A 23921-nucleotide genomic window follows, 5' to 3' on the forward strand; every position below is an offset into this window, starting at 1 on the left:
AGCCCAGGATGGAGCTGATCCAAGTGAGTCACTAGGCAAATGGAAAACACGTTTATAAGCACGCGAGAACTGGATGCTTTCAACCAGGTTTGTAAAAAAGCGGAGACCAACTCCCAGTCATACTCCTAACTTTCTTAAATCATAACTTCTACTCTGGCCTTGGAGGACTGTCAAAAAGAAGCAGCAAGTTCAGTGATTATGAAGGCCAGTAGCTCAACCATTCTGTACAGCAAGCAGCTGACTGCACACTGCCTGCTACCTTACCCCTCAGGTTATTTGGCATTGGACTTAATATCCAAGAAATTGTCACTGTCACAACAGAACACCACGTTCTCAAAAATCTATCACAATGCCATCAAAATCATTAGGTTGTCAGAATCGAGCGAATGTCTCTTTGCCAGTTAAAAATCACCAGACAAATGCCATCAGATTTGCCAGCACTGCTCACTCTTTTTACAGTATTGTCTTAAATTCAACACAGAGTATCAATCCTTGTCCATTTTGCATCCTTATCTATGATGCCTGAAAATAGAAATAGCTTTAGGATAGGATAAAATATGTGTTTAATTTTTGTCAAGTGTGATACCACTGAAGTCATTAGCCAATATTGGTTCCAACAGGAGATTACGAACAGCAGGACTCGAACGTGCTCCTTTCGCAGGATTAATAGATATATGTCTCATGACGCCTTTGTGTGCAGTGACAGCTTGAGGCTGTCAATTTCTACCATTTCCTGATTAAAAGCCATCAGATAAGCTTACATCTATTCAAGAAGCATGAACAGAGGATGCAACTGAGGACAAATAGTTATATGATGAATGAAGGCTTAAAACATAGGAAGTTTCTGGCAATGAGGGTTCACAGAACATTTTAACTGGATCACATTCTAAGAAGCTGCCAATGTCCAGCTATTAGATCTCTCAGATTACTTTTTAAAAATGATAATATGCTACGTATCTGCTTTGAAGGGAAGGGAGTTCAATAAAAGCTACTTTAGTATACTGGCTTTTTTTCAGCCACTGAGACAATTTCTATTGCCTATTGTAGTAAGACAGGGATCACTCACCTTTGGAGTTAATATACCTCTGTAAAGCTATTACAGGGACACACAGGACAGCTTCCCTTGAAATACACAGGCTGGAGGGCAAGACAGTCATTTCAATCCTGATTAAGATAGCCAGTCTTTGACGGTTAGAAGAGAATCACAGAACAGCCGAGGTTGGAAGAGATATCTGGAAATCGTTTCACCTCAGCCCTCGGCTCAAAGCAGTGTGAGCTGGAGCAGAGTGCTCACAACCATGTGCAGTTGGGTTCTAACCATTTGCATGGATGAAGACAATGACAGCAGCCAGAGAATTAGGCTAGAGAAGAGAGCCAGGGCAACAGGGCCCACTGCCTTGCACAGGCATGGCTGGGAAGATGGATGTACTCACAGCCTGCGTTGCAGGAACTGAAGACACAGGGCTTAGCTGAAACGCAGCCTCTGCTCAGAGGATGTGGGTGAGTGGCCCAAGCTGAGCCATTAAGGTCTATTACTACATTCAGGGCCCTGACAGAGGGAACGCAAATGAGCTAGAAATATACTCCCACTGATAAACTGCAGCACTACTCACAGGGACAGTATGAACCCAAACAGATAAGGGACCTGCACAAAAGAATAATGATCATCTATTCTCTCTTTGCAATGGCAATTCTGAGGAAACCATTAACTTACAAACTTAAAGGCCTTCACTATTCATGATTCAACAGAGTAAACTGGTGGCTTCTTATTATGCAAATACATGAAATGTTTTGTCCTGGGAATATAAAACAAAACAGTAGATTAGAGCATCTATAAAGAACCTTTATTCCTCTGTATGTCATTATTAAATCAGACTTGCACGTCACATATCTTTGCTACCATAACAATCCAAGGGAATAAAGAGGCTTCCTTCCAGTGATTCTGCACCTCTTAGTAGCTGCCTGTTCACTGTGTTGATAACCCACTTGGAGAAGGTTTCTAGGTGAAGATAAGTTGCTACAGGTTTCTAACCCCTCTTGCAACACAGGCAGCTTGCTGAAAATGGACTGTAATGCCACTGTAGCAACAGGCTTCCCCCACTTCCCAACCTTTCATTAAATGCAACATCTTATGATTTTGATAAAAGCCAGTAAATCATTGTACTTGGTGATTTATAATCATTACACAATGCACAAGGTAGGGCACTCAAAGACCCGTGGACAATGCACTTCTGATTGTTTCAATAGCTTAATGCTGAAATATCTTTTATACTCACTCAACTCAGGCTAGAAAAATACTCATCTTTTCACCAGTCATCCTTGGAAAATGAATTAAACTATTAAAGCTTCAGAAAGGAGGAATAGCCATTACTTTCTCCCTCCTGGTAAAGCCAAACCCCCTGACCTGTTTCTTAATCGGAGTTAAAGGTTAGTTTTCTTCAAGCTTTGGCATGTATCTGTAAGAAGAAAAAAAAAAAAAGCTGTTATACAAATGAGGGCTTAAGAGACATTCCTACAGTCACCAAGGCTACCACATCCTAATAAATAAAGCTGCAAAGACATCCTTAGATTGCATTTTAACAAGAAAACCTGAAGCTGGCTTTTTAAGGATGAAATATGAGCATATACAAGACTTCTCTCTGGAAGAACATATTCTTAGAATATATTTTACAAAACGTTGGACAAGAAAAAGCTTGTCTCCTCAAATTGTGCCAGTTTCAGTAAAGAAATGTATCACACCTGCCACTCATTCTGTGTTGCCTGGGGAAGTCGGCATCTGTCCTTCTCCAGTCTTGCATACTGGGATGTTCCTTATCACGCAACAATATTTATAACACTGTCAAGTACCATCAAGAAATCATCACATTTTCTGTTCAGAGATCAATGGGTTTAGTAATCAGTCTAAAAATAAGACTGTCAGCATCCATCTACATGTGTGGCCATTTTGTCTGTACCAGGAAAAAAAAAAAAACAAGACACAGTATGTCTCCAGAGGAGAGCATGGCAGTGATCCAACAATGGCAGATTATCATCGCTTTTAAATTGGTCTGGCAGAGCTTTTTGTCATGTTTGTCATGCTAACTGATCAGGATTAATGGTTGCTATGAGATTATCATCTTCATTCAAATTAAAGGTGTTAAATTAATACCACAGAAGTTTCAAATTCACCGGGAAGTAAAAGTGGATTTGTTATAAACAGCCAGGAATTTGCTTTAAAATGACAGAAAATCCAGTAGGGTATTTCTCCACCTACCCTCACCTCCTGTGTAATCCAGAGCAGGGAATATTAAGGTGAAATCAAAGACATGCTTTACATCAAGAATTATCAGGAATCCTCTGATAGTACAAACAGAATAACAAATGAAATACCACACCAGCTGGCCATCAGAAAGACCAAAACCTATTTAGCAGGTAGGCAGTTTCCAACAAACTGCTCCAATAACGTCTTTCCCCTTACATGTAATACAACTACACTTCCAGTGCTGCGAGCACGTCCAAAACCAAAACGAGATATTCAAACCATGCTCACAGTGAAATCACAACAGAAAAAACAAATGCTGAAGTTATAACTTTTAAGAGCTGCACCTTCAGAGAATTTCCAATGAATTTTCATATAGTCAAATTCATGGAATGAAAACAAGGATGTTAGAATAGTGTAATGCTGCATTGAACGCTTTCAAAACATGAGGCAAAATTAAAATTAGTAAAGAAGATGATGCTTTACTAACCTCAATCCACAGGTCCACTTCTTTGCTTCTTGCAATTAACTTCTCCCATCCCTACGCAGTAGCTAAGTATATGGTAAACTCAATTTATTTAAGTAGAAATTTAATTAAAGGGGACCTTGCAATGCATTTGCTTCACAGAAGATAACAGATATTGCCTTAAATCCAGGAAAACTTGAATTCTAATGTTATAATTTGTTGTCTCATTAAAAACATTGGGAGTATGGTCTCAGTTGTCTGTAATGCATGAAGGTTAACAAGTGAGAAAGTACACATTCCAAAATTATTGGTGGTGTCAAACAAAATGTTACAATATGAAGAGTTACAAGTGACAATTGATGTGAAATCATGATCAATGCCAAGACACTGCAGGTATATCTCAACAGCTGTCAGCTTCTTGGTAGAGCCAAACAGTTCAAAGCCAGACCATTAACTCAATTTGATAGAAGCTGCACTTCAAGTGTAAGCAAGGTCTCTCTACTTGAAGGAAAATAAATTTAAAAAGTTATACCCTAAGATCCCCAAATAATTGACTTTCTTGTTTTATAATTAACAGGTTACCCAACAGCTGACCAAAGAGCCAATGAGAAAGCTGTTTAACTCATTCAAAATAGAGCATCTTTAGTAACAGGCATTACACATGTACCCTTAAACTATAAGGAACTAGTGAAAACTAGAACGGAAGTCACAGTAACTACAATCTGATTACAGATTAGAGAGCTTTTCAGGGGGTAATTAAACTCTGATTTCAGTCTCCACGGAACAAGGTAATTGCAAATAAGACCTCCTTTTAGATACACAAACTATTAGAGCACCTCACAGTGCAAACAGGCCTGGGGAAGGATTCACACATGCCTTTTGTGTTAACAAAACTCAGCACACTTGCAGCTGATCTATTCATACAAGCAAACAGAATGGTATGTCATCCAAATGTACACTGGAAGCATTTTTACCAAATGTCACTATATGCTTGTTAACCTGGACAGTATGTTTATCACAGACAATGATGAAGTTCTAGTACTTTTCCTGCCTCACTGAAAATACTAACCTAACCATGGTTCCCTTAGATTCATGGGACCTGACTTAGAACAAAACTAATCATTCTGCCTGCCTCAATGGAAACCCCAATCACAGCAATAACCATTTATGGTCAAAGCAGTTATCTTGTTTCTTAAACCGTTCTTCTCAATATCTATTACCATCATCAAAAGCAGATGGCTAGGAACTGAATGGACCTTTCAGTTTAAACAGCAGAGCCAACAGTATGTGTATAAAGACCCCTGGTGCCTTACAACTGATAAGAAATGGGCACCTCAAGTGAAGACTCATAGACCACTCTAAATAATAGATAGTAGATTATGTCCCCATGTTCAGAAACCATCCACTACTAACATCCAAAGAAACAAACATTCTTAGATTATCCTGTGCTTGAAGGCAGATGAAAATTATTTTTTATCCTAAGGAAGCTAGACAGTTATCTCAAAAAGCAGAAAGATTTAAAGAAAATAAATCTGTAACAGAAGTCAACCTCAAACAGTTAAGGACTCTACAAAAACTCTGGAGCTAATGAAAGATGTTTTGTTCTTTATTATTGTGTAATACTTTCATCACAGAAACGTAGTATTTACAAATATACACATACAGACTGCTGATCATAAAATGTTACTGAAGAATTAGTCAAAAAATCAATTTACAAAAACCAAAAACTTCCCAAAGATATTCTGCCTGAAAAAATTTAATGAAATTTCAAGGAGACAGTTCTGTACAGAAAGATAGGTTTTAGCTCCTCAAGTTCTGGTAATATTAGAGAAGAGAGTTGCGAACCAAGTGAGCTAAGCTCAGCTGTACATTTGAGATGAGGCAGTTTTAATGTTGTTCTTTTACATAATTTCTTGACGGTCAGTTCAACAGGTCTCAGGAGGCACTAGTTTGTATGTTTTTGGAAGCTGCAAGCATTGCTCTCACTTTGGCCATAAGATCCTGTTGAACACAAGAAAAGAAATGATCAGACTTGCTTGGGCTTTGAACAAAGCTAAAGCATGTGATCGAAAAAAACTGCAGGACAGAGCTCCGATCACATAAAATACTGAAATTCATGATCATCAGGTATTAACAGTCTCCAGGCTAAAGAACTGAAATAATTTCAAGAATGTTCCCATCACAGCAACTGTTTTCCTAAATTTGTTTTCACTACAATGCTACAAAGTGCTCTGCTTAAGTAATTCGAACAACAAAACACAGAAACCATCTCAACTGAAATGGAAAGAAACTTTATCTTCCTCAAAACTGTAATAAATAGATAAAGCTACTAACCAATCAAGGTGAAGAAAGAGCATGAGAGCTCATTAAGATGAAAGTGCTAACAATTCTTTAACAGAGAACTTTCTGTAAAGCTGAGCTAAAAATTTACATAGCAGCGTTATTTTCCTATCTGGCAGTGAAAGAAACATTAAGACTATTGTGAACCCAACAGCAATTCTCAAAGTATTACGACTTTCCTATGATGGACACACATAATTAAGCAACACGCTTTAAATTTATTTGTACCTGAGTGATTTTACTCTGCACTGAAGACACGATCGCTGAAGAGATTTGGCCATCTTTTTCCTGAGAAACTCCCCTGCGAAGTATAATCAGAATTAGAATTCTATAGCATATTTTTTCAAAATGCATTTCACTCACCATCACAATTAGGAGCATCACTGCACAAGTATCTCACGCATTAGTCAAAAATTCTGCCATTCAACCAGAAAGCAGGGTAAGTCATGGTCAGAAGAATAACTCCTGCACAACTGATTAAAAGAAATCTGAACAGGCTAGGGATTATCAACAGGACCACAGAGCACTCTAAAGAAATAACCTAACTGTGAAGCTCTCAGAAACACTGAAATTCAAACCGCTCTATTAAAATTTTCCTCTGAAGAGTTATCCTGTTTAGTGAGAATTATTAACTCAGAATTACACTGTGGAATATTCCACACAACTGTTATTGTAGGAGTATGTCAAGATGTATACTTGAACAAGAAGCAGAACCTTCTGTTTACCGCACTTAAATGATCCTATTTCATCTCGAATGTAACATGAAAACTTCTTTAACAGATTAAACAGAAAATCCCTGTACAAATTTAAAGTAGCAAGTGTAGCATAGAAAGCATTGCATGTTTTCCAGGTTTTGAAATCTGATCCTGGATTACATGAAAACTCCAGCAGACAATAGTGTCATCATTAGACTGATGTACACAGCGTTGCTCTCCCAGTGTCTTCTACTTTTAGTAAGCATTCACACATATTTGCACACAGAGCTTCTTCCCATCCAAGTTATGTCTAAAGACACATTCATAGTCAAGAGTCGTCAGCACAACAGTATTACTGTAAGAAAGCGTATTACCTGGAGCGTTCCTGGCTAGATTCCCTGCTCTCCACAGGAGAGACACTATTTGAATGCACAGAATTTTTGTGTGTGGATGGTTTGCCTGGTGACACAGCTGGTGAAGGAGACCTAGCTCTGGACTTAGTACGTGATCTAGATCGCCTCTTCTTCTTCTTTTCATGGGGACTTCTGTGAGGAGAAAACATTCCATTGAAGGGTATCTACAGCAGCATTAAACTAGCTCAGTGGAAGGCACTTTTCACACTTTAGAGGATTATGTCGTCCTCTTCCATGGAGTAGATGCACTGAGCAAGCATTACAGTTGTACCTCAGTACCATACTTCTAACTCCAATATTGCACTTCCCTGGCTGTATCAGCAGCTCTTTTTAACCAATTGTGATAAGCAATTGCTAGTACCTGAAGAGCCCATGTGGAACGCTACTTCTCAGGTACAGGGGAATTATGGACAGTATTTGATATCCTAAAGGATAACAATGAGAAGTCTTTAATTGAAAATCTGCAGAATAACTTTGCTAGAGGTAAGTTCCTTTCCAAACAACATCAGATACCTGGAATATAATGAGGAACAGAAGAATTTATATTTCCCTATATTTTCTTAGCCCATAGATGAACAAACCATGGAAATATAGATAAGAAAAAGATCTAAAACGCAAATCCACAGTTTGTTTGCTTGCTTTTTAAAATTATCTCAAGTTGATGAATATGAAAAACAGAATCAGTTCAATTACACCGATGAAGTTCTCATTCATACATACTACAAATCAATTAATTGAAGGCTGTCAAAAGATGGAAAACTATCTTATGAAACAATACAAATATTTTAAAAATCATACAGGGGAAAGTGATCAGTTTCCTACTCCACAAGAGACAGAAAAACAGCTCAAAGACTAAATCTTCATGGATGAGGAGAAAAATTCTGTATGCTCTGTTCAGTAAACTTAAGGTGCTGTGTTTTGTATACACATTAGCTGTACATATAAATGAATAAGAAAATTTCACTTGTTTGCATGTTGAATTTAGAGACAAAACATTTCAAGCCTTTTGTTGTACATTTGTTGAATGTAAAGCACACTGTCTTCTAAACTGGATTCTCCCCTTATTTGTGCAGATACGAGTGGCCACTCAACTCTCAAATACCAGTAGGAATAACATATTACATGACCTCTGTGTGGAGCCAAAGATGACTTGAAACTCCAAATAAATCTCAACTTTCACAGCCAGTAGACAGTGTATTAATGCTTGCTAATTTGGTTGTACATTTAGTGTTCAAACATAATCAAGATCAGGCAAAGAGGAACTAGTGTTTGGTTTTTGTTTTTCCTCCACAGATCTATTTGTCCATTAAAACAGAGCCCCATAGCAAAAACACTTGAGTTTTACGTAGGGACTCTACAATACTTCAGGCAACATTTAAAGTATCTTGTGATACCTGAACATAACTTTCACTTGGACTGGACGTACTTACTTGGATCGTGCACGTTTCCTACTATTTCCAGGACTATTACTAATGCGATAAGCTGTTGGAACACTCCTTTCCTCTCTCCGCCTTTCAGGTGTGTGAGCTCTCCTCCTAGGTGACCTTGATCGTGACCTAAGCAGGAAAAAAATATCCAAAAGTTTGCTTTTTGTTACTTATGTTTTTTGTACTGTTATTTTTATTTCAGTGGAATTGTGCTGTCACCAAAAGCAAAGGTATCACCATTCATATTTCTATTTTATACCAACATGGGGTATTTATTCTCCAAGACTTGTCAGCTGCCTAAGAATTTCTTACCCACCCCACACATTTAGGATGTAGTTATCCACTGCTTTTCAATCTCAACAGTGGGCAAAAAGAACAATTTTTTTTCCAGTATTGTGCGCTAACATCAATGTTTGTATTAGTAGGTGGGAATGTTTCTCTTCAGTGCAGACACCTATGGGGCAACAGAGTTTACTAATGCTGGTACACAGAAGTCCAATTTGGCTTGAAGCCTAGAACTGTCAGGCCTGACCTTGTCTCCTCAGATTAATGGTATGTTTTCAGAACTGCTGCATCATAGAGATAAATGCAAGTTTTTGTTTTCAGTGGATCTCCAACACTGACAAGTCCAGGAAATTTTATCCCCGCTGCTGCAGAATAAACCTAACATAGCCAATATTTTCACCTGTGCAAGTGGCCAACTACCCATGACTGGCATTGTTTGGCACTAGCACTTTAACTTAAAGTATTTTTCCTAGAAAAAGACCAAGATGAAAATAAAGAAAGCATGCCCAGTTAAGATCAGAGATCAACTTAACAGCGTAATTTTTTTTTCTATGATCTGTAATTAAGTGGATATGAAAAAAAGTGAGTTTTTGTTTTTATAACCAAATAAATTGAATGACTAAAGTCTAAAGGATGGAAGGGAGAAGGAGATAAGGTTGAGAAAGGGACAAGATAAGGTTCCAGCTTGAAAAAAAGAAAGAAAAAGCACCACATCCAAGATCTACCCCAAATTCTTTGTAGTTGCGGTTAATTTTGTTCCCACCTAACCTATATACTTCTAATAATTTGTTTGCTTTTGAGCTTTTCTTATCTATTTACTATAGGTACATCATTCCATGAATACCAAGCATTCATTTTCTTTCATTCTCTTGCGGTGACCAAAAGAGAAGCAATTTGTGAAATCACTGATCTTCTGAAGACTTAAGACTGTATATTTAGCATATATACACAGGTTCCCGAGCCATTTCTCTTATTCCTACAACAGAACCGATCAATTGAAAATGAATAAATAATCACAATGGCAGTTAAGTGTTGCAAATTAACTGCTTAGTCCCTTAGAAATCTGATCTTTACCAGGCCTTTCAGAAGGATTAAAAAAGGAAAAAAAACCAACAGATCATAAAGTTTGGGTCAGTCAGACACCTTGACATTTTACCAGGATTTCCCTCAAAAGAGCGCCAGCAGTCAAATCTTTTCGTTGTCGAAGCTGCCTGATAACTTTCCCGCTCTGTTGCTGCTGCCATTGATGAGCTGCTCAGACTCGGTTCCATGCTCAGTGTCCCTGTGGATGCTGTGAGTCTGTGATACGGAGGCACACACTTCACATTCAGAATAAAATGTGCTAGTTTTGGTATTACCTAGAATCCTGAAAAGGCTCAGTCCCTTAACCAAAAGCTGAACCTTAGTGAAACATGCCTATATGGACCAGCCTAAAAAAAGTCCAAACAATCAGAAAGAAAAATGCATTAGCTTCATTTTTATGAATTGGATGCGATGGTTTTGGTTTTACAACATTCTTCCAATCGCTAAACCTTAAGAACTTTGGCCATTAGTTTCAAGCAATTAAAAACAGCTTAACAGCGTTACTGTGATATAACAATTATTACTTTCATTACACTATTATTTCAAGACACTCCGTTCCTTTAAAGTCAATAGAACTTGTGTTAAGAAGCATCTCACAAGTTCAAAGGATTACAAAGCTTGGCATGTCTCATTACAACGTAAGAATTAAAACTAAGTGAACTGATACTGCCTCAACAGTAAGAGAATTGGTTTGGAACAAAGAGCAGTTACTCCCAAGTCGCACTTTTCTGCAACTGAGGCAAAAAGTCAGTCTCTCTCTCACACATACAGTATAAAGACAGTATAAAGAAATAGGATCAATATTTGACAGAGGTTTAGATTTCCATCTCTACTCTAGTTCAAAATAAACTTTAAATTTCAACTAACCAAATTACTACATCACTCAATATGTAAAGAACATTTATCTATCTCCTCCTTTCATATAAACCACACTCACACATAGAAATACATCATTAACTTAGACACATGCTATAGAGATCTACTGATAGAAAACAGATGTGGACAAACAGTCATTCCTTATGCTTACTGTCCAGTTGCGAAATCAAACTTTCCAGATAAAACAGCATACTTAAAACTTCAGCAACTGACAATTCACACTATCAGACAGAATTCACATTAACTTTTTATGGTGCCTTTCAATTTGATTAGAAGAAGGATACCACGGAGCATTTACTACAGATAACCAGAAGGTACCAAAAACTGTTTGCCAATAAAGATTTAATAGGTATGCCTCATTTTGGCTATTAATTACTTATTTGTAAAAACTATTTATCTATTTGGAACTAACATCTCCAAAGTAAGCCAACTAAAATACCTTACAGTCGTACATGGTTTACTCTTTCCATGACTTTTGTTTAATTAAAGCCGTACCATCCCAGGAGCTTTATGGGACTAACTTTGATATCAAATTTTGGTCTGGAAAATAACATACATTTATATAGACAAATTGCTGTAGTGTATCACATGACAATAAAAGCAATATATCTGGGTTTCTTACACAGCTACAATCTTTTCAACTCGTTTCTGTAAAACAGGTTTGGTTGTGCTACCCGGAAAAATGAATATCCAAGACATGCTTCCAATCAACTTGATGCTATTTGAACCCATTCTGACAACCTTAATACTACTGAAGATGCATTAGGAAACTTTTAAAAAACTAAAATCATACAAAAATTGTATCTTACCATCAAAGATTATTTTAAAATGAAGCACAGTCTTTAGGCCTCTAACAACGCCAAACCAAATGATAAGCAAGTGACATAGAATGTATAGAGCAGTAGATTGCAATGTTTATCTTCACAGTTTCCAAACACAAAACTAATTCTGACGAAAAATAAAAAAAATAAGATACACAACCCCAAACTGAAGTTTGAAAAGAATGCTGAACATCACTTGAACAAATACAGCAACAAAAGTTACTTTAAAGTTATGTTTAACTTCACTTCCTATATCTTATTCCATATTAACTTGTTACAATAACCTACTAAGTAATGTTGATTTTTAATCTTATTTTTTGAAAAAATGTATATGATTAAATAGTAACCACTCAAAGTGTTTTTTAAGAGAATCTTGTCTAATGTCTGCATGGAAACCTCGCAGAATCCAGGGCTTTTAAGACTGTTCCCAAACACTGAGCACACGTTCAGTGGACACTGTTACAATTTAGAGTTCACCATTCACTACTGTCTAAATAAGTTCTGTATATTTAGCATCAATATCCAGACAATGAAGACTATCCTTCAGGTGCCATACAATTAATAAAAGATGAACACAGTAACCTTTGTAAATAATCCCCAGCATTATCCCGGGGAATTACGACACTTTACAAAACTACTCTTTAATAGTAAGTCGTAACCTCCCGTGTTTCAGGAACTTGGAAAGAATACTGTTCTGTCTGCATCAAGCACTAGGAAAACTAACGATGGAAAAGACGTGAAAGGTACCATGTTTTGAATGAGACAAGGCATGGGGCGATAGCAGTACCTTCTACTGGGACATAAGCACTACAGAGCAGTAGATGACAAAAGTTAGCTGAACCCTTCCAGCAAGTGGCGATGGTTCAAGAGGAGTGCCATCTCTAAAGAGGTGCTGCTCCCTCAGCTGCTAACCTTAAATGAGTGAGGGGGGTGGACTCTCCTTCCAGTCATTCAGGTGCATTGTTTGCACCTGAGCCCCCTGGGTTAGCCACACTTTCTCACATGGTGCTCAACCATTGGTTCAGGCAGTAACTTGGCAACTAACGTGCACAAGGCAACAAATGGAAATAGTTTTCTACACTAAATATCTGAATATAAAAAGAAATAAAAATTGTATCTTCTAGCTAGGCACCAACATTTGCCTCTTCTGGGGAAATTACTACAACAAGGCATTATTTTTACCTAAACATTTGAGAGACAAAACACTTTAGTGTCTCGGTGGGTTATGAATCAGCCTCCTACTCTTGATTACTTGATTATTTTAACACCTTTCTACTTTCTGGAGCAAGAGCTTTAATTCTGGAAATATACTGTTTATGTTAAAGTTTAGTAAGCACTTTCAGCAAAGCTTGGCTAACTATCACAATCATTTCTTGTACAATGTCAGACTGTGTGGATAATTTTTCAAGGACCCAATTAGAAACACAGGGCTAGGAAAAACCTCAAGAAATGAGACTCTAATACTCTCCAAACCATCACTCTTAATGCAGAAATTTCCCATGATGAAGCTTTTACAAGCTGTATTAACCACTGAGAAACTATAAAAAGCTTTCCAGTCTCTCTTCTATCAATTTACATCCATTACTTACTGTCCAAACCCCAGAGACTGAAGAAGAATGTTCTACACCTCTCTTTTTGGTGTGCACAATGACTCAATTATCTTTCTCCAGTTTTTCCAGTCATCATTCTAACTCTCTCCCCCTCATCCTATCTTAGGCAAAACGAATCAACAACAAAAATATTTCCTATCTTAAACATATCTCTATACATCTTATTTGCAGTTCTGGAACTTGCCTACTAGCTGAGGATTCACTCTATCAATACATGTTATAATATAATACATTTCCATTAAAGTAAACCAATAGAGTCACCATACTAAGATCCAAGAAGAAGGTATTCTGTGTTAATTACAGGACCTCAAGCAGAAGTTAAGTTACATTCTTGCGATATGCTGCAGTTAGTAAGGTAAAATTTTGCTTTCTAACAGATCTCTTGGCTAAAAGTTTCTCATACGGCCTGCAGAAATCTCAAAGTGAACAGGTGACCAACACTGATGACACTGCCTTAAGTTCCCAGAAACGATAGGTTTCTGAATGGGAGACCCTCCAGAGGTCTTTGTTTGAACTGGCACACTCAGATCAGAAAATAGGATGAATGGGAGTCCTTTCCTGTTCAGCACTATCTTGACTGAAGTTTTATGATGTGCAAAATGTTCTCAGTGCAAGAATTGGTGCAGTTCTGAAAATTCAGCCAGCCAGCAAAACCACTGGACTTCTCAGGTGTATCATTCAACAGAGACATAGGAAAAATCCATCCGGATTTAATTAGGTGTTGTGTTGATTCATTATGTTAGGACTATTACGTATTTATTAATTAATTTGTGCCAGAAGGCATATTTAACATTGCACCCAAGGATTAGCTTCACTGAGCAGCATACGAAAGTACTGATAAGGACCTTCTCAGATTATTCTTTTTCAATGTAATAGAAAAGAATTTTATTTTTGTTTTAAATCATCACTATCACATTACTAATTCTATCCTTGTTGTTACCACTGATAAACAAAATCATGGATAAAAATACAAAACAGCTTGGATTAAGAGATGCTGGATCTCTGTGTGAAGATACAGCCTGACAGGGAGTCAAAAAAAAGTGTGATTCACCTGATGAGACTTCTCCTCTAGATAGCCTTAATTCTGAAAAGACTCGTATTCACTTCATAAACAAGGAAAGTTTAATTGAGCACCATTCCATTTACACATTGGTTATATACAAAAAAGGAATGGTACCAGATTATTTTAGAATGCAGCTAATAACACACAGAGTACTGTGACTTCCAGTTAGTCAAATAAGCAGTGCATCAGACTGATTGTTTAAGCCCAAGTTATGTTCATTTAATTTCTTTCATCTCTGAATAACAGAGATGTCTTCAGTGAAGTATCACATTCAACCTAAAAAAACCTAGTATAAAGTAACATGTTGTAAAGCATTAACACTTACTCATATTAGCATAGTTAGACACTTTGTTAAATAAACAACAGCAACAAAAGTACAGGGAAAATATATGACGAGAAGAGCTGTCACATCACCATCAAGGGCTAGAAAGGAACTGAGAAATAACTGGGCCATCTGTTTCTGAGGAAGAAGCATTTAAGCCACAGGCATGTCCACAAAGATAATAAATAATTCTGCATTAGACACATACACAGCTAAGGTAGTATTTATAGGCACAATTCATTTGAACTACAAGTTACTGAAATACTGTTTAGATATTCTGTTGCATGATCCAGAAACTACAACCCCAATAATATGCCTTTCTGACCGACCACAGTGACTGCTATGTGGCCTGGCTTTAAGACAAGACAAAGTTTACATACAGCAAACTTTAAAGGCTTTGAGACCCAAATGTCTTAGATGCAATTAACAACATTAATATAACATAATATGTATTAGCTTATAGCTAGATAATTAACATAACGTATTTACTCTCATTAATAATCAAATACATAGTTAACTGCACTGGGCTACGCTCACCTACGGTTTCCCTCATCAACTCTGTTTTCACCGTTCTTGGATGCCTGCTACATCTCTCCAGTCATTCATCCATCACACCTTTTTATATGCTACCCAATTGCTTGCTTTCCTTCTGAACTTTGCTGTTCAACTACCTGGTTCTCTTTCCTTATTTCTTACTTTAATATTGTGTCCTGGTTTCAGCTGGAACATATTGTTAGTGTACTCCAGCAACAGGCACAAATTCCACTTCCTGTTATAATCAGACTCCTACACGGTATCACCAAGTATTTCACAGACCAGAGTGAAATTTACTGATGAAAATTTTGCACTTAGTTAGAAATCACTGATTATTTCATTAAAAAAAATTTTTCAGAGATTTTCCACAGTTCATATTTACTCACTGTCTTCAGAGTGACCATATCTCGTCTAATGGGTACAAAAATGCTTATATAATTAAAGAAGTGCAAAAACATTTTCAATATTAGCCACACAACTCTAAAGAACATGGTTGATTTCCAAACCCACCTTGAATGCCTGACAGTCCTATAGGCAGTGGGAAGTGAGTGCTTTGCTTTTGAATGTGATCTAGATCTGGTCTTAGATGATGAATGATACTTGAAAGGTGATCGAGACCTCGATCGAGATCTTTTCTTGTGTTTTTTTCTCTTTTTTTCTTTCTCTTCATCCCGAGGAGGATCTCTACTTTTGCTTGAAGGCCTTTCTGCTGCAGAAGTTCTGCTAACTTCCAAGGTAGGTAAAGTTCTGACTGCAGTCGCAGGACATGGTATACTACTGACACTCTGAAATTAAAGGTAAACAAAGAACAACAGTGTTCAGATCTCAAAGCTGCATACAAATCTTAAAGTCATATACACATGTAGACAATGCATAAGCGTCTCCAATCCTTAATACTAATAGAGTGCTACATCTACTCCTGCACATGACACATAAATACACACTTCCAGCAAAGAAACTTAAGATACCCCACTTGGCAGCCTTGCTAATATATATTTATATAGTAGAAAAGCAGGATAACAAGAACAACAGCAAGGAAGACAGTAACTAACAATATTCTTACATTTTTTGACTCGCAAAAGTCTGAGAAATACAACCATCCTAAGAAAACAGTTGTTAAATCAATAACAATTTAACCTCCCACGACTGCTTTAAATCCGCAGTGCATTAGCATTAAGTAAAGTGTGTGTAAGTAAGGCTCACATCTTCAAGAACACAGATCTAACAGTATTTAATGGAGGGCTATACAATCCCTCACAGTTATATATGCAAGTAGTGATACACATGCTAAGGCTGTCACCTTCACTAGGACACGGTCCTGAAGTTTTCATCTTTAATTTTTAGAAGAAATGTATTCTAAAAAATGGGTACTATCAGATAGCTTTTCATCCATTTGTCTCTTTACTTATAAAGGGATACATTTGAGAATACAATCAGGATCTACTGATACTCAATATCAAATTTTAAAGTCAGTTTCTTCCCTGAGCTCTGCTATTTTGATTAGAACCTCAAGGAAAACAGCAAAATGAAATACTGCTGACACAAGTTATTTCTGTACTTTATGAAATAAGTTTTCCTGCATGTAAAGGGCTGGAATAAAGACAAAAGTTATTAATCCTAGTGATGGAGCAGGTCCTTGCTCAACTCATGTTTAGTCAGTCAGTAATTCTGACTACAATTAAGTCAATTAAGCAAAACCTACCACACTCCAAGAAGTTTTCAAATTATCTGCTCATACCCAAGAGAATTCTGCTCAACACCTTGTGTAGAACAATTCATGTCAGGCACTGTCGATACGCTCCTCATTTCAAAGTCTGTCATTCCCTCAGCTGCCATTTCAAGGCAACTGGAAAAAACAGTTTCCCCATCATAATTTCTGCTCCACCTGATCTGACACTTTCACTGTTTGATACAAGAACGCTTACCGTGATCAGAATGGAAACTAATACATTAAAAGCCAAAATAACCAAATTAGAAGCAGGTGATCTTTTCCTCTCTCTTTACCCCTCTCCTACTGTGAATATGTCAAGGCAATAATTGAGTACATTTGAATAATCAGAAATTCGGTTTTCCTTTACATTAGAGCAATGACTCTTTTCTGAGCTTTAACTGGTAACTGTTATCACAATATTTACAAAAACAGCAATAAAGCAGCTTTAAAGTGGTTTGCTTCAAGGACTGTAAATGTTTTCAGTCATGATCACTGGAGTGACTGGTTTACTGGTGGCCTATTTCCAATTTCACTAACTTCACAATCCACGTGCAATTCCAGACACCCTCATTTCCAAACTCAAGGGTTTCCTAAGAGACTACTGCAGCCTACTTTTGTTCCTTCACAATGTTATTCATGTCTTTATATCGCACCTCAGTCTTCTCTTTGAACATTGCTGAATATGTAATAGACCATTTTGCCTTGAAGTAGATAATTCTAATAGCCTGAAACAAAATAGCTGTAGGCAAAGTAGAGTTAAGAGGAAAACAAGAGAGGGAAGAAAAAACAACATTTTTCAGTGCCCAAGTTTATTTGGCTGCATGAAACATTAGCTATTATACCACTACCAAAAAGGAAGTTAATAACTGAACAACACAGGTACTTTTAGCTTACACTCAGAGATTTTCTCAGCAATCAGAATGAAGAACCCCCAAGTACTAAGCATCCCTACATAGTCAACAAAAGCACTGGATGCCAAAACTGAGGTCTCTCCTTGTCTTTCAGGACACTCACCACTCCTCTCAGCCGGATCACATACAACTGTTCCAAGTTACTAATGAACCCTGTTTGGAAAGCTCCAGCAGAAACCATACTGAAATAACTGAAAGAACCCCTAAGCGAACATGTAGGTCCAAAGTGCAAGACTACAGCTAACACAGAGAGAGAAACCACGTATCAGCCAAACTGAGGCAGCACTGCTGGGACCAGGTGCTCAGAAGTCAGTCGTCAGGTCCCAGGAGCAAGATCAGCTGCCAACAAACGAGCTGAGTCCCTCAGCTGCAGCTCTGTTTGCCTTCAAGACAAAAATCATCAACAAAGGGGCTTGAAACAGACCTGGAGGCAGAGCTCTGTGAAATAACTTAGTGCCAGCAAGTTGCCAGGACACACACAAAAATTTCCATGTGTATAAATACTGCTTCAGAATAAATCTTCGAAAGAAAACAGAACTGCCTTGTGTCTGGCAAATGGAATATGCCGTCAGTGACTTGTGCTTTTACAAGGGAAAGCTGATTTGTGCAAACTAAGGTAACAGATGCAAGAAATTGGAAGTAAGAGTGAAGCAAATAAACAAATCAGACCCAAAGCCAGTGCAGATATTGGGAGATTACTAAGCATTTTCAAAAGGCAAAAATCCCGTTACTGATCAGACTGTGCAAACCTGCAGGTCAGCAGAGCACAATTTCAGGAAGTGAGGCAACAAGCTGGTTACCTGACAAGTTTTATGATGCATCTCAAGGGAAAAGAGATTTAAATTTGAGAGCTCTGCTAGGAAATGAGATTACAAATTTTCAGGAAGCATTCACTGAACCACACTTCTTTGTCCATCTAGGATAACAGCCCATTTTTCCAGCCCTAATTAAATACTACAGCATTAGACTATTAGAGTTCCTCTTTAGTATTGTATTTGGATCACTGAGGGACATTCTTCTAAAAGAAAGCTTCCTAAAATAAACACTCCCTGTTAGAAACATTTCAAACATACTTCTTTGGAAAACAAAGACGAGTGAACAACTCATCTTTAGCAGCAATGGGTTAGGAAAGAGCTTTCTGTCAGGAAGGCTTTACAGCTATGCGAGAACAAAACCAGAACACCAGGTCATTACAAGACACTTACTTATTTGCAGTATTCATAAGACCAGGACACACAGTTTTTCAGGGGTTACATTACCTAATCAATACTCAAAGCCAACATTTGAAGTGAACCAAAAAGGTGCTTATCACAGCAGAACAAAACATTGGCACTGTTCCTGGTGCAATTAAATTAACTGGTAAAGAGCACTACTTATAACTTAACTAACACTTCTACAGTTGGATAATATTTTTTCTATTCTGAGCAGCTGAATTTTGCATTAATTTGAATCTGTATTAGATCGAAGTTGGAAAGAGTGAAGCGTGTTACAACCGCAAAGAGTTCATCAGCAATTCTTTTGTTTTATTGCAATGTGACATCGCTTCACACACTTCTCTACCACTGAACCTTTTTTACTGCAGGTTCCCCAAAGCCTACACTGAAATATTTCCTGACAGAGAACTAATAAGTAACTGTCTACCAGCAATGAAAATGTACTATTGCTGTGCACCAAAGAGAGTAGAGTTATTACCTTAAGAAGATTTCATTAGTCCTATCCTAAATAAAACAAATTACCCCAAAGCAATTAAAAGAGTGATAAAAACACTTGTTCCTATAGAACAAATTAAATACTAGATACTCAAAGACCCAACTGTTTCATCTCTGTTCAGCTGCTGCATGGATGTACAGCAATTAACACTGCACTGACCATGAGAATTTCTTTGAAAACAGAACTTTGCATTTTCAGTTCTGAAAGACCACTGCAAAAAAAAAATCGTGGCTGAGAATCTGTGCTAGTTACATGGAGCAGTATGCCTTTTTACCCTGAGTAATATGAAGGATAAAATTCAAGGCATGGAACATTCTCAACTCCCCCACATATCTAAATTCTTTAGATCACAGTTCCTGATATTCAACTTTTTCCATAAAATATTTGTTAAAGTAATTACAGTGTAAAGAATTACAACTCTCATGTAGATTTTTTTTAATGGTAGGGTTCTTGCAATAAAAAAAACAAAGTTCAAAATGCCAGCATGATATCCACCACTTACGCTCCAAATGCCACATCAGTATGCAGCCTTCTGAAAAAGTAAGACAAAGAAAATTTCCAAACAAACTAGCTAACAACCTCCCCAATCATTCAATGCTAAACAGAAGACAACGACACAAATATTCTGAACAGAACATAAAGTAAGAAATGGATGACCCTAAAACATTTGAAAGCTTTTTTGTTCCTTTGAATACTTAGCACATGGTACTCATTATGCAGTTACATTTTGGTCACAAACTAGTTTTTTTTAAAAAAAAAAATTACATGCAAACAATATTATGTTACAAATTATTATTCTAGGGAAGCATACAGCAATACCTACTGTCTATTGCTAGTAAAGCAGGATCAACTACAGCAGAAAATGTGAAGGATGTACATGAGCTACAGTTCTTAAGAACCCTGTTAAGCTTGGAAAAACTTGAACAGCACCTTGTTTTTAAACCTGTACTACAAACTTCTGTGTCACTCGTAAACAGACCAGCCTCCACACATGCAAAAAAAAGAACACTGTTATATACAGGACAAAAGTAAGGACAATCCATCCGAGAAAGACGCAAAAACCAGGTCTTCAAAAGAGAAAAGATGAAAGATCCAAAACAAGTTAAGTACTGCTTTGTTCTACAGAATCTTCATATTCAGAGACACAATAGCAGATGACATTAGGGACAAGCCAATCAAATTACGTGCTTGCTTGTTTTTGCAGCACTATGATAGCTGATTTTTTCCCCTTGTTTAGACTGGATGTTAGGGTTTATACAGGTAACAGTTTGAATACAGCCAACTGTCTTTTACGTACAGATGAAAGTACTTATCACCCATAAAGCATTTCTGACAAGATAAAACACCAGAGATGTGCAGAATACTCACTGGTCGATAACCATCATACGTGTTATTAGGTAGATCATGCCTTGTATACAAAAATTACACTGTCCTACACACGCAGAACACCTGTCAGGGCACCTCGTAGCTGCTCTGAAGACATCAAACACACTGTGCTGCAGGGAGCACACAAAGCCCTGCCCAGCCAGCCACCAGCACTGTCCCCTTCTATTTTTGCCACCTCTGTCCTGCTTTGCCTGTTGCACCAGTAGATTCTGGGAGATGCCTTCTCTCTTAACTGACTCTAATGGTTGCTTACGACCTTCTTCTTTGACGAAGAATGTACCTCTGCATTTGTGTCTGACTGACTGCAATTTCTCTTTACTGACAAACCCCCCAGATGTCTCAGCACGATTTTCTTGCTACGAAAGCACGTACTGATCACATACACAAACACAGAAAGGGAGAGGCTATCCAGTTACTGCTACTCATGTCTACAAAAAAAAGGCAGACTTCACTTGCTGCAGTGTTACTGGAAGCTGATCAGCTTGGGAAACCGAGTTAGTGCCACGTTTTACAAGCACTGTTCCGAGGAAGGACTAGGCTATACCCTGACTGTTCTGTTGTAATGCTGCCAAGAGCAGTGAGGATTCGTTTCTGAAAAGCTGTGCTGCTTCGCTGCTCAAGCTCAATTATTAGCTTTCTGCTCCTCTTGCTTGATTTCACTTTAAGGGAAAGCAGGAAACGATACAAAACAAAGAATTCAGCTAGGGGAAAAAGTGGATCTGTTTCGTGATCCATCTGAAGCCAAAAAGCTTCCAAGCACTATATTCTATGGCATCGACTACTCTTTACATGCAGTTAGTGCAATCAATTGTTTTCAAAGATGCAACATATACCCAGTATCAGCAAATCTTTTAAGAAAAGTTAGGTATCAGGAAAATCTGACAGAGGTCAAAAAAAGCTTTGCTCGTTTAATGCATTTCTACAGTGTGATAAACAGGTTTTCAGCATCACTCTATGCTGAGTATACACATAAATAGCATAACTAGTTTTCATGCAGTATTTTGGCAAGGGCAATCTCATGGGAATTATGCATCTCCCATGAAAATTCTCAACCCATTTTCATGCCTTATTGTATTTCTCAGCCACTTATTCAATTCCTTGAGACAGATTTTAAGCCACAAAAATCATTGTACCACATTAACCCTACGATCACTGCATATCAACCTTTGTTTCCCAGATCCACGTTGGTTGCTCCTACCCAAGAAAGGGAGATGAAATACGTGGCATTTTTGGTAGACTAAAATACTTACATTTTCATCTTATTACATCTCTTTTAGTTTGACCGACCAAACTGCAAAACTAATTTTACATCTCCCTTTCTACTGATTGCATGTATTTATTTCCTTGATTACAACTACTGTAGTTACTTTTTGTTATTGGAGAATACCTTTACCATCAGTGTTCTTAAATGCATCTTTCTGAAACGTGAATGAAAAAGCATTAAAAAAACCCACACAAAAAACTGTTCTACATGTTCATTTATGAATTGATGTGGACATCATGATGCAGCTTACCGGATTCTGAGAACTGAGTATAGCAGATGACTGCTCAGTGAGATGGTACTGGCATTCCCAATACAGCAGTCAATTTTATTTCAAAAAGGAAGGTTACATCAGTAACAGTTAAATACATATTTGAAATTCTAAATAAGCCCATTTACAGACAAATAATTTCCCAACCTTTTCTACTGGTAAGAAGCAGTGAAACTGGTTGCTTTAAAATGCTGAGATATACTGGACTTCATCTCCAAGAAAAAGAAATGCCTTCTCTGAAACTGTACACACGCGGCAGAAGAAAAACAGACATTTTTAGCAAGTAAGCTTGCTGAGAAGTGGAATTAGAGTGAGGTTTTTGTTGGAAAATTGACCTGTTTTCTAATAAGTTCAACTTAGAACTTGAGAAATTTCAGATGCGAGTGGGGACACTCATCTGCTCTTCTGAAAAAGACACAAATGTTACTGAAAAATTATTGATTTTTTTCAAGCATTCTCTTAAAGAAAAATGACAAAAGAATCTTAGCTTAGAAACGTCTACGTCCTTGAAAAATTCTCTTAAGAAGAACAGACTGAAAGCCTCAAGAATTTTGCACTGGCGTAGTCTCTTTGCGTTCACACTTCGACAAGTAACTGGAAAAATGCACTGAATGTGTGCCAGACACAGGGAAAATTCATTAGCATTAGCAATGAGAACCCCAAACAGGATTTCTTTCAGCATGTGACCACATTCAATTCACAAATCTGCCACTTCGTGCTGATATGGTTCACCGAAAATACATGTATTTCTCTTTTATATATCTCTTCTCCTCAAAGTTTTTTGAAGGGTAATTCATGATTTATTTGGAAAAAAAATCAAGAACTGGCCAATGAATTATTTGTTAGGTACTGGAATTCTTTCTGCGGGAAAGGAAATGATTGAAAGCCACATCATTCATTCATGTTCCAGTCTGTCACAATTATTATCTGAAATTTTCAATCGGTATCCAAAGATAAAGTTTTTCTTGATCAGTGCAATCAAGAATTCCTCGCTGGCCGTTTTAGGAGTGACACAGTTCCAAAACCAGAAAACGGAGGCTCCAGTTCCCAACAATATTTGTGTTTGCAATGTGCACGGTAGGTCTAACTGCAGCACATACAGATAAACACAGAAGTCTCTTTCTGGCTAGCGTAGGATCCCATAACAATACCCTGAAACTGCATAAACTTCAGACCCAATTTATGTTGAGTTACAGGTAACTACACAGTCTACACCACATCTCATTCCTACTTCTTTCCACACAGGCGTTGACAGCTGCTGCAGTAAAGCCCTAAGTCTAAGCTTACTTCACTGAAAATTGGTTTTGACGTGATTTTTTTTTTCCATTAAGAAAAGAGGTTGTCTGGACTTGCTGGACGTGATCATGCAGGTTCAGAAAATGCACTGCCACATCTTTTGGGAGGCTTGCATGAGATCACAATGGATTGGAACGTGTTATGGTAAAACAGCGCTCAGGCTGAAAGAAAAAGAAGGGTGACACTCCTGGAAGTACAGTTA

The 23921-nt window shown here is 37.5% G+C and overlaps 1 protein-coding gene across 7 annotated transcripts in view; it reads right to left on the bottom strand.

The window, feature by feature from the left end:
• Positions 5290-23921, bottom strand: part of SFSWAP (splicing factor SWAP homolog) — a 39415-nt gene continuing 20783 nt past the window's right edge. For 4 of the 7 annotated variants that reach the window (XM_021412344.1, XM_021412343.1, XM_021412349.1 and 1 more), the window contains 6 exons: positions 15684-15958; positions 10008-10163; positions 8583-8708; positions 7114-7284; positions 6273-6345; positions 5290-5705 (listed from right to left, as the gene is read on the bottom strand). In XM_021412344.1, coding sequence (XP_021268019.1) covers positions 5640-5705; positions 6273-6345; positions 7114-7284; positions 8583-8708; positions 10008-10163; positions 15684-15958 — 867 coding nt within the window. In that variant the 3' untranslated portion in view covers positions 5290-5639. The remainder of the gene's footprint in view (positions 5706-6272; positions 6346-7113; positions 7285-8582; positions 8709-10007; positions 10164-15683; positions 15959-23921) is intronic. The other 3 variants (XM_021412347.1, XM_021412346.1, XM_021412345.1) reach the window with 2 other exon arrangements.

This window comes from Numida meleagris, chromosome 14, assembly GCF_002078875.1.
Source record: "Numida meleagris isolate 19003 breed g44 Domestic line chromosome 14, NumMel1.0, whole genome shotgun sequence".
Classification (NCBI taxonomy): domain Eukaryota; kingdom Metazoa; phylum Chordata; class Aves; order Galliformes; family Numididae; genus Numida; species Numida meleagris.